The sequence below is a fragment of the Schistocerca cancellata genome, chromosome 2 (assembly GCF_023864275.1).
Source record: "Schistocerca cancellata isolate TAMUIC-IGC-003103 chromosome 2, iqSchCanc2.1, whole genome shotgun sequence".
Classification (NCBI taxonomy): domain Eukaryota; kingdom Metazoa; phylum Arthropoda; class Insecta; order Orthoptera; family Acrididae; genus Schistocerca; species Schistocerca cancellata.
In genome coordinates, this window is record NC_064627.1 from 1,148,675,771 (window position 1) to 1,148,688,209 (window position 12,439).

At 36.0% G+C, this 12,439-nt stretch overlaps 1 protein-coding gene across 1 annotated transcript in view; it reads right to left on the reverse strand.

Moving 5' to 3' along the window:
* Positions 1 to 2,366: 2,366 nt before the first annotated feature.
* LOC126161283 (ATP-binding cassette sub-family C member 4-like) overlaps positions 2,367 to 12,439 on the reverse strand; it is a 260,323-nt gene continuing 250,250 nt past the window's right edge. The window contains exons 24-25 of the mRNA XM_049917023.1: positions 9,193 to 9,303; positions 2,367 to 3,370 (exon numbers count right to left, since the gene is read on the reverse strand). Coding sequence (XP_049772980.1) covers positions 3,308 to 3,370; positions 9,193 to 9,303 — 174 coding nt within the window. The 3' untranslated portion in view covers positions 2,367 to 3,307. The remainder of the gene's footprint in view (positions 3,371 to 9,192; positions 9,304 to 12,439) is intronic.

Here is a 12,439-nt window from a genome sequence, read left to right on the forward strand (position 1 = left end):
GGGATTTCCCGATACACAGAAGTGCTCGATATAGTATCAACCTTGTTCGATTAGTAATGTGACATTTGGCTCGCAGCATTAGTGCACTGGATGGATATGTGAGAAACTATGAACTAGATACAACGAAAGTATAATGCTCTCCTTAAAAAATTAACAGTTGGGTAAAACACAGGAGGATACAGCATTAAATTCTACCAACTCATAAACTTTTGTTGTATTTGAATAGGTATGGATACTGTACCATGTACTGCTGCTTTGTAAGTATAAGTAACATCAAAGTTGAAAATCTTGTCCTTCAAACCCCATTATATGATTCTGAAACCAAGTTAGTATGTTATTTGGTTATGAGAAACCAAGATTTTTTCAAAGCGAGTTTCAAATGAAAATTCAGTAGCTGTTCACGTATTAGAATACGGGGGGAAAACGTTACCAGGTTTTAATCAGCTATAGAACAAGGTGGTAACATTCAGGTGACACAAGAAGGAAAATTAATCGAGAATTAAATGTATAGCAAATGAAAGAAATTACACTGAACTGACTGATTGTTATTGCAAGAATGCGTTATTGTGGAAATACCACCAACAGATTGCATTAGATAGAAAGGCAAGCACAACATTGAGAACTGGACTGTCAGGATTGTGATCTTTTATTTGTGTATTAGTTGCAACTACATATGGCCTGCACCCTGGAAGATGCAGGTGTCCACGTTTCACTGTAGCTCATGCACAACACTACTGAAGGCCTGGAGTGGGAACTGTGACTTGAACTTAGCCGAGAACTATAACGAGAGTGGGGAGCGGAGTGGTGAGTGGGCAGCAAACCTCATCTTGCTTCCAATGACGGGAAACTATACTGCATACTTCGATTTTTTTATGAACATCTACCATGTTTAAACTGCAGTTTGCCTGAATCCATTTTTACTCTGCATCTTACCGACTTTAAAAATCGGCCACATACTCAAGAATAGCATACATTTCTGCAGGCGATTCTGAAAGTCTAGACCAGGGTCAGTGGCGCACTTAATTGTTTTTTTTTGCAGCAATGTTGTAGACACTCACTGTGAGTTATGATGCAAACGGAAGGGGGTATGTCAGTAGCTGCTTCTACACAGCCAATGAGAGAGTGCCAAGCGGATGGTATGTGTGTTGTAAAAGACATTGTTAACATTCGCCCGTTAGTACAGGAGCAAAAACTGCAATGCCCCTCCCAAAAATAAATAAATCAAAAAAATTGCAACATACTCTGAAGAAACAGCAAATATTTGTGACAACAAAGACACAAGTTTCACAGCTCCCCTGTTAGGCTGGCGATGATGGTGATGACGACGATTCCACAGATGACAGGTTGAACAAAGGAAGCAATGATAAAAGTTAATGTAAAGAATTTCTTTTTGTTTATTTTAATTCATGTTTTATTATCAAAACAGACAACCAATAAGTGGCCCAAGTTTAGAATCTGTGTTATGGTAATGTTTTGGGCAGATCCTAGGTCAGTAAAAGTTTTTAATTTTGATTAGACAGAATATACCAAAAAATAAATTTGTCTAAAGGAGGGTTGTCTTATATTCAGGGTTGTCTTATGCTCTGGTACATATGGTACCTCCAGCTTTGTTGTAAATTACAGTTCCCATCTTAGTTTCAACATACCTCCATTGTCTTATGTTATTAGTAAATAATTTAGGGGTCAAGGTTTCAATCTGTCAAACAGCTGGGGCACTGAATTGTCAAAAAGCACATAAACATAACTCACATATTGCTACCTTTTGGTAAGAATTCCTTTTTGAGTTTGAGTACACTTTCATACATACAGCTTATTCCACTGTACAAGTGTGAGCTTGCCTGTATGTGCACATGAAGTTTTCAGACCCATTTGTATGCCTGTTGACAACTCAACAGCTTTACTGTTGGATGAGTTGTTCCTTTTACTCCTAAATTATTTACATTCAACCAGAAGTTTCAAATTCATTGTTAAGAGTACCTTAGAATCTGAATCTCAGCTGCTAGTCTCTTGTTCCTTCAAAAGTTCAAAAGTGACCTGGATCTTGGTTTCTCTCAATGAAGGGTTTGGAGCACCAAGTCTTTTCCTAAAGTTTGTTTATATCTTTTCCTTTCAACTTATATAAAAATTAACAAGAGGTAATTTTTATTTGTCTTTATTTGTATCATTCCTAGTTTTCCAACTGGTATGTTTGTTACAAATCTACTTGTCTTTCTGCATACAGTTGTACCTGAACTTTTAATCTAATTTCTCAACATGTGTGTGTGTGTGTGTGTGTGTGTGTGTGTGTGTGTGTGTGTGTGTGTGTGTGTGTGTGTGAGATCAAGACAAAGAAGAAATGATGATTAATATGAAAAAATTTATTTGCAAATTTAGTTTCACTCTCTGTATCCATACAAAGTATTCCCCTTTAGACACTGTCCACACATTTGGAGGCTATCAGTCCTAGCTACAAAAAATCTTAATTATATTATGGTTTGGAATCATTGTTCTTAAACAAGACAGTTGAAAATATCTGTTCTGTATTAGGAACTGCGTAGATTTATCACATAAATCATAAAGCTAATGAAACAGAACAGTATGATTTTAACAGGAACAAATTTCCAATGAATCAATAAGAGTATAAAGCACATAAATAATGTATCACAAAACAGCATGTGCAACAATAAACTATCTACAAAGCTAGATATTACACATTTTATATCTTAGTAGCAAAATTATATCTTTCTTTGAAACACAATCCACGTACATAATCAAACCACTTTAAATATTAAAAATTCTTCCATAAATAGCTTTTTATAAAACTATATAGAAAACTTCACAGTCTTAAAATAGCCATTTGATATGATCCATGTGTTTTATCACCACATACTAGCTCAAAGAAGCAGTTTTGCACAATCATCTCATGGTTCCTAATACTTCACAAGTGTGTAAAATTACTGAAAACTGATAAACACTTCACATACTTTACTTCTTGGTAACTGATTAATTAGTTTTTAAAATTTTTGTTTTTGTGAATGAACTGTAATGTACTCATTATGGAAACTAGCACTGGATGGCAAAAACTTTTCTTAGTGTTGATTATAGAACTTCTGAATACAATTCAGAAATAGAAGTTATTTCTCCTGAAGCCCAAATGGTACACTGATATGCCACTAATGAACACAACTGTTGACATAACACAACATGTTTATAATCCTCAGTTTATGAAACACCAGTAAAGATCTTCAAACCTGAGTATTTTTTGGTATGAAACATTATCTGATGTCATTTCTTTTCTGTCATTGACAACAGTTAATTGCTCATAAATTTAGTCTGGTGATTCACTTATATCATCAGCAGATGTAGTTTTAAGATTGCGTCTTCTGTACGACTGTAACAAAGTGAAGGCATATGTTAATTAACTAAAAATAAATAAAAAGATGCTATGATGACAGCAAGAGAAAATAAATCCAAAAGGCAAACTTCCAAGTTTAAATACACATGAACCATTTACCAATATAACAAATACAACTTAAGGAAATTACGATGTCGGTAATAAAATACAACAGCTGGGAATGAGTTTAACTTCAAGTCTTACAAATCGTCAACACTGGAAAAAGTTTGGAAATGGGAGAAGGGAAAATAGTCTTTCTTGTCAGAATTTAGTTAGTTAAATGTTCCACAGTTCATTTTCATAATACTGATCTTTAATATTAAATGCATTATTATATTGGTAAATACATTATTATATTGGGAGCACATGTGGTCAATTTGCAGAAGAGTGTATAAATAACATTTTGTATTTATTACAGCAGATAACAATTTCAAGACAGTCGTTCACCTGCATAGCTAATGCCCGAGAGACATTGGCACCATCTTGAGAGGATTATGACAAAACAAACTGTTCACAAGAACACAGGCACCTTCCTCACAATTGTCAGAATTACTCTAACACACTACCACCTTACACTTCTTTACAGGTCCAATGAAATCGCAGGAATCATCCTCAGAACATGAAAACTTTGATTCACACAGACATCCAGCTCTCTATTCTTACTAGGAACATCCAAATCACCATCATCAAAAACGTCAAAGTATTTCAGATTCCTCAATGTCTCCTGTTTTCTCAATAGAGTCCTCTCCAAAAGCAGGAGGAACTTTAAGATAAAAATAGTAACTATTTGAAATATCAACTACAATCAAAATGCTAAATAAGCAGAAGTACATGAAGCCAATCAAATTTGCTACACTGACTACTGGTATAAACACCTAAATAGGTGAAGTAGTTAAAATATATCACAGCAGGTGGCACCTACAGACGGTGCATAGAAAACCTGAGTTATCTCAAGATCAGTCTGTAACAGACAGTGCACGCAACACGATTAAACACAAGATCTGCCTGGAATGAGCTAATATGTTGTTACTTAACACTAATTTCTAACAAAATCAGCATGAGATAAAATATATTGTCAAGGAAAATACCCATGGTCCACTTTCAAACTTAACCAAGAAGCAGAAGATGAATTAAGATGTAGGCAGTGGTAGCTCTGAAAGTAACTGCCAAGACAGTTATGTGGAGTGATGCAGGAAAAGACCGAGAATGTAATATTATTTGAACAAGAGTTTGAATTTGGTTTTTTTGTAAGGAAAGTATCGTGCTTTAACATTTTACCACCAAACATTGTACTTTATCTCATTTAATGTACTCTTACGTTATGTAAGTCATACCTACACTGAATAACGGCTTGTATCTACCTGTGCGTAGGTGCGCATTTATTCTTTAGCAGGCAAAGAATACGCAACTGCATATGGCTTGCTGGTGTACAGTTTCTTAAAAATGTGTTATTTTATTTGAAGACATGTGGCAATTATACTTTATTCTTTCTGATCTCTCTTAACAACCAGTCTCATTTCCAAATGATGATATCATACATCATTTTATTATGATATCATTAAATTTGTCTGAAGATGATGACTGGGTGGTGACATCAGTATCACAAGGTGACATCAGTATCACAACAGTGAAAGTATATCTTAAAACTTCTAACTCTGAAGATGATTGACAAACAACTATCGTTTTAGGCATCACTTAAATTTAAATTATTTTTATCTTCATGGGTCTGCTTACTATTTTTGAGTCCAATGACATTCATGGTTTTTATTTAGGATATCACTGTATCACTTGATAAACAAAGACAGTCTCTAATATCCCCGTAAGTTCTTGTGCAGTATATAGTACTAAGCCTCCTTTGTACCTAAGAGTATGACTGACTGGGAAGTACATTGAAAAATGGCCTAACAGCTTCCTTGTGGCAAAATGGGGCATGAGGCTGGCCTATGGGTCAATATTTGAGTATCTAGATAGATGTTACTAATTACTCTGCCAGTTTATTTCTGTTCTATCATAAGCTTTAATCATGTTCACAAGGAATTCATCAGTCTACTAGATTTAGAATTTTTTTAATATTTTGGCTACTGTTTTCACTTCCAGCCAGTCCAGACTGACAGCGTTATTGAAACCAGCAATTTGAGAATCATCATTCCATATATCTTTGCTTTCTTTACAGATGAAAAAGCCAAAGTGAAAATTCTATCCATTTGCTGGATTCATAGTCCCACTTTTTGCTCTTAACATTAATGTACAAGCACTTCCTATTCTCCATCTGTAGCTAGCTCATTCTCTTCACTTTGATCTTCCTGCATTATTGCACAGCTAGTTAGTTTCGTGTTCCAGAGATCATTTGTACAATTAATAAAATATAAAGTTATTAACTCCAACCAATCATCCTTTAGAAATTAAAAAAAACATTCTATGAAATATCAGGAGAGCAAAGAGCAGCTTTTTCAGCTTGTTTTAAAAAGTAGCTTTGCTGTCTGTCAGATGATTTATACCATTGGGTAGATGATCAAAAATTTTGGTGGCAGTGTCGCACCTTCACTGCTTGCTCAATATACAGATTGAATAACATCGGGGAGAGGCTACAACCTTGTCTCACTCCCTTCCCAACCACTGCTTCCCTTTCATGTCCCTCGACTCATAACTGCCATTTGGTTTCTAAACAAATTGTAAATAGCCTTTCGCTCCCTGTATTTTACCCCTGCCAACTTCAGAATTTGAAAGAGTGTATTCCAGTCAACATTGTCAAAAGCTTTCTCTGAGACTACAAATGGTAGAAATGTAGGTTTGCCTTTCCTTAATCTTTCTTCTAAGATAAGTCGTAGGGTCAGTATTCCCTCACGTGTTCCAACATTTCTATGGAATCCAAATTGATCTTCCCCGAGGATGGCTTCTACTAGTTTTTCCATTCCTCTGTAAAGAATTCGTGTTAGTATTTTGCAGCTGTGACTTATTAAACTGATAGTGGGGTAATTTTCACATCTGTCAACACCTGTTTTTTTTTTTTGGGATTGGAATTATTATATTCTTCTTGAAATCTTTTGAAGGGTATTTCACCTGTCTCATACATCTTGCTCACCAGATGGTAGAGTTTTGCCAGGACTGGCTCTCCCAAGGCCGTCAGTAGTTCTAATGGAATGTTGTCTACTCCGGGGGCCTTGTTTCTACTCAGGTTTTTCAATGCTCTGTCAAACTCTTCACACAGTATCATATCTCCTATTTCATTTTCATCTACATCCTCTTCCATTTCCATAATATTGTCCTCAAGTATATCGCCCTTGTATAGACCCTCTATATACACCTTCCACCTTTCTGCTTTCCCTTCTTTGCTTAGAACTGGGTTTCCATCACAGCTCTTGATATTCATGCAAGTGGTTCTCCTTTCTCCAAAGGTCTCTTTAATTTTCCTGTAGGCAGTATCTATCTTACCCCTAGTGAGATAAGCCTCTACATCCTTACATTTGTCCTCTAGCCATCCCTGCTTAGCCATTTTGCACTTCCTGTCGATCTCATTTTTGAGACGTTTGTATTCCTTTTTGCCTGCTTCGTTTACTGCATTTTTATATTTTCTCCTTTCATCAATTACATTCAATATTTCTTCTGTTACCCAAGGGTTTCTACCAGCCCTAGTCGTTTTACCTCTGCTGCCTTCACTATTTCATACCTCAAAGCTACCCATTCTTCTTCTACTGTATTTGTTTCCCCCATTCCTATCAATCGTTTCCTTATGCTCTCCCTGAAACTCTGTACAATCTCTGGTTCTTTCAGTTTATCCAGGTCCCATCACCTTAAATTCCCTCCTTTTTGCAGTTTCTTCAGTTTTAATCTACAGTTCATAACCAATAGATTTTGGACAGAGTCCACACCTGCCCCTGGAAATGTCTTACAATTCAAAATCTGGTTCCTAAATCTCTGTCTTATCATTATATAATCTATCTGAAACCTGTCAGTATCTCCAGGGCAGTGGTCTGTAGTTGGAATCATCTTTGTTTCCTTTCTTGTATAATGGCTTTACTTTTGCTATTTTCAAACATGAAGGAAAAGTTCCTGTAGCAAAAGATAGGTTGCATGGGTGGGTTAAGGGCTCAGTAATCAAGTCCCCACAGTTCTTTATAATGAAATCAGGTATATCATCTACACCTGCAGAGTGTTTCATTTTGAGACTTTTTATTGTAACCTGTATTTCTTGTACATTTGTTGGGTACAGAAACATTGATCTGCTTGAGACCTTTTTCCCTGTTTCTGTATGCAGTTTTCTATTAGAAGTCAGTTGTAGTAGTTTCTCTGTTACATTTATAAAATAGTTATTAAACATATTAGCTACTTCCTGTGAGTTATTAATGTTTTCCAAGCCAGCCTCTGATACTATATTATTAACTTTACTTTTGTAAGATCTGGTTTCTTTTTTTTACAACTTGCCAGACTGCTTTGGTTCTGTTTGAAGCATCTTCTATGTATTTGTCATTGTCTCTTATTTTATTTAAGATAGATTTATATTTTTTAAAGTAACTATCAAACTCCTGAGTTGGTAGTAGCTTCTTGCAATATTGTGAAGGTGCAGTTTTCTAGCACAAGATTTCCTTATACCACTAGTAATCCACTTGTTGCTTTTAGTGGTTTGCCTTGTTTTGGCTTTCAACAGAAAAGCAAGATCAAAATAATATTTAAAACTGTTCATGAATGTCTTAAACTTATCAGAAATATTTTCTGTACTATACACTATCTCCCATGATTCTCTATCATACATGTTTAGTCATAATTCTATGACCATGTTATAGAATATAGACCATTCTTTGTTTTAAATTCTGAGGAAGACTCTCATAGCAGTGTCGATACCAGGTTAACTTGTTTAAAATTAGTGACCGAGGGCTGATTTTCTTTCAATTTCAACTATTCACGGTCTCTGAACGTGCAGCCATGTACAAGATTTTGTTCTTGAGGTAGTTTTTGCATAATTTTGATCCACCATCTCCTCCTCCTCCTCCTCCTCCTCCTCCTCCTCCTCTCCCCCCCCCCCCCCCCCCCCATGTCAGGACATTTAAAGTGTCAGCTCAGTAAAATAGGGTGCTTTCATTGCTTCAGAGTTGCCAATCAAAATTACTTCTATTCTGGGACTCTTATTACAGTGTAGGCTCCAAATAAGCCAAATCACACAATGAATAGCTCTAGGTACTAACAATAATACAGCTAGTAACTGAATTTGAAATTACCTTAGTTTCTCATTGAAATAACACACTATGGATCAGAATAACAAACAAACGAAATAAAAAAAAAAGGACAGACAAGGAAAATTGTCAGTGCATACAACACAATGAGAAATAGTCCTGGGTACTCCAGTTCATTAAATGTGTGATACAACTGAAATTATTTGATATACTGTGTTTCTTAGTTTGTGTGTCTCTCTTATTACTTGAACCCTCACATTTTATTTCCATTAAACAAACCTTTACTGTTAATATGCTTTGATCATAATATTTTCAGAGTTCATTTTCCACTAATGGTGGGTAGATTTCATTACCTACCTCTGTTCATAGTTTTGAAGCTTGTCCTTCATAAGAAAAAAAATTGCTAAACCAATATTCTACCAATTCGAAGCACAAGCAATCTGGAAGGCAGCAAGGCTAACCAGTGTTCATATTTCATTTTTCCTTCAAGTTTGAGAGAGAGAGAGAGAGAGAGAGAGCCAAGTCCCTCACAGCCAATGACTAAATATGTAATTAATTTTATTCTTGCTGTTAATCGTTTTTCTCATTTAAGTAATTTAAAACCAATTAACAGCTGCAGCTGAGGACAAGACTGCCTTACCAATTACTTACCGATTCTGCAACTTCTGTTAATTGTGCAGCCATCGCAGCACCAGTCTTTTGTACCATTTTAGTGAAGTATCCCTCAGAATCTTGAAGTAACTCATATGGATGTGCAAATTCCTAGAACAGTTATTTAAGTCAAAGTTTCGCATTCTTGACATCATTAAAAAAAATTAAAATGTAACACTTGTATGTATATTATGTAAACAGATAACCAAAAGACAGGAGTAACGAATGTTTCATTATAGCATGGCACGATGTTTGAATGTGGGCCCCCTCCACTACTCTCTGGATTTGAAGCCTCTCAACACACTGAGCACAAAGCGAAGAAGGCTACTGCCTCTAGTGAAAGTTTCCTGTAACTATTTTTTAAATTTCCAATGGGTAACTGTGTTTCATTACTGCTACCTCACTATTCGAATATTCCTATCTGCACTGATAAGTGAATAACCTCTTAACTTTCAGACATGTTTGGATCTGCAACGAAGAATTTTCTACTTTACTATTATTATTATCATCATCATCTTTGAACATGACTAAATAAGAAAATTTTTGTCTGCTCCATTTATTCTTGAAGCACTCTTAGTGGCAATTTTGTGTGGCTGCAACAGAACTGATGATGATTAGAAAACTAAAGTGAAATGTGTATGTAACATTAAAACTTTTAATTAAAAGTCACAGAGATGGGCCTTACATACTAAGAAGATAACTGTAATGAAGTTAGCGATTAAGGAATTATAGTGAAATCACAATTTTGTGTATTTTCTGTTCCTAGCACAGTTCACACATTTTCACTGTCAGCTGTCATGTGGCGCTCATTATAATTATCGAGAGAGGGATTGGGGAAGGGGGGGGGGGGGGAAGCAGCTCAAATAGTTTGAAAGACAATATAAATTGCAAGTGTTCCCAAATATCTAATGGAAATTTTTTCTAGATCCCATTTCTGAAAGGTTTGTGAAACATCTTTTGACATGTGTACAAATCAAAGTTCAATGGTTTCCAGTAATGGTTATTTTCCTCTTCATGTAGCATTTGCCATCACTGTATAACCACCTTGCAGTTTGGGATCCAGAGTGAGGTCAGTTCACAGTTCTACCCTCACATATTTTGTCACATACTTTGCCAGTAAAAACATGGAAGAGGGTGTTTTTGGTTTTCACGTTGCGTATTGTCTTGGGACAAAATAATCTGAACATAGTACCATTGCAATTTGAAGAAACTCAGACAGATATACTGGACTAATCATCTCTCAGCCACAACCTGAACTACATCAAAAATCTTTACAGGTAACCGAAACTAACATCAGCTGTGTGCCAGAGACATATATCTCAGAACCTGGCGACAACAGCTCTCCATGCTCAAGAATACAACACTATAATATTTGTCCACACTACATTAAAACTTATTGGAAATGCAGCCTGACATTTCCACTGTAGAACATTTTTTTTAAACTTTAGCTTTGCTTCATGGAAGTTTGAGAACCTGTCTTTAATGCAGCAAATGAAGTGGTAGTGAAGTACCCTGGCAGGTCAGTATGTTCACTCGCATCAGAAGTTCATATGGGGCAGCTCAGTGATGATGACTGGCCTAATCTTTAACAGTGGAGGGGTGGTAGATAAGAAATAATAATGGCGCTACAGTGGGGAAGGGGCTAACAAAGTGGGCATCGAACTGCCAATACTTATTGTTAATTATTAACTAAAGCCAGTAACTATTGAAGATACAGATCTCAGCACAAGTACTTGTTAATTTACCACAGAACAGTAATACATAAATTTTAGTACCTGACTTAAGGAAAACAACTGACATTAGTAATGTGATATGATCACTCCTGAACATATGAAGATTGAGTACTATCATTCAAAACTTAAATATCTACAAGGTTAAGGAAGCTGACACTCATTGCTCAGACATTATTCTCTTAACATATTTGTGTCAGGTTCAGCTTCGTAAGATGACAGTAATAAGGCTAAGTGTGCATATCAACAATAAGTTACACATCAGTATCAAGTCCCAAAACTTTCAATTAAGTGTGATTTGTAAAACAATGTATTATATGTGAAGTGTTACTGCCAGTGACATAAGTTGGTTGAATAAATAAAATTTTCTAGTCAGTTTACCTCAATTGTATGGTGTCTGTAGCAAAATCCACCCATTTCTCTATTTTCATAAATAGCCAGACTGGCAAGAGCAACAGAGCTGAAGCGGACCAGCACGTGGCACGGAACTGCTTATAGCAGGGACTAAAGAAGCACCCCTTGTACCACTAGTTCAAGTGACAGTTCCCACACTGCAGTAAGGCTGTTATTCCAACAGCAGTTTGAACTAGAAACCTCAAAGATTAAATACTTCTACTTTTATAGTAGCAAGAGATGGTCATACACAATAACCTTGTTTATCTAGCCCTCATAACCCAGATTCATTTTTCATTTGCTTTTCTTTTTTCTTTAATGTGAAAATGTGCAGTACACAAGTAAGTACTGTATATGTACAATTATGTTGGCACTGCAGGTAGCCTAGACAACTCCAGTCCCATGCTTTGAGCTACTGTTACTATGGTCAGTGTGGATCTGTTTCTTACACAGTTAAGAAGCTGCTGCTGCTGCTGCTGCTGCTGCTGCTGTTCATTTGCTCCCATGTTCCAAGTGTGTGTGTGCGAGTGAAATGGCTTCAAAGTTAAAGAAAGTGGTTGGTTTGATGGAGTGAAGTTCTTCCCTCTCAATGTAACAGCTCTTCTACACTACTGATCACGTTGTACTGGAGAAAATCAAACATGTATACAGAAGACAGTTACTGGGTAAATTAATTGAAGAGGGAGAAGGTGCTGTGATTTCCATATAGAAATTGTTAAATATTGAATATGTGATTTTTATGGTTGCATCTTCTTTGGATCAAGTTACTGAACTATCAATTCTGAAATCACAGAAAACAGTTTTGCCTACCAGTTGTGCATCCACCACTGAAGTTTGTGAAGCTGTCAACACCTCTGAATTCCTTGAAATGTCAGCAAAGCCTAGTTGTTTCGATGTAGATGATAGCGACAGAAGTGGAGAAATTGGCACAGGTTGGAAGATATCCATTTGTCTCCAAGTGCTGCCAATGTTTAGGTGCTGCTATGGAATTGCTCAACACACCTCTTTTCGTGAAGTACTGAACACAATACACCATATTTAAAGTTATGGTGACTCAATTATTTAATTGGTTATAAAAGGAGGAAACATTCCACGTAGGAAAAATATACCTAAAATCAAAGATG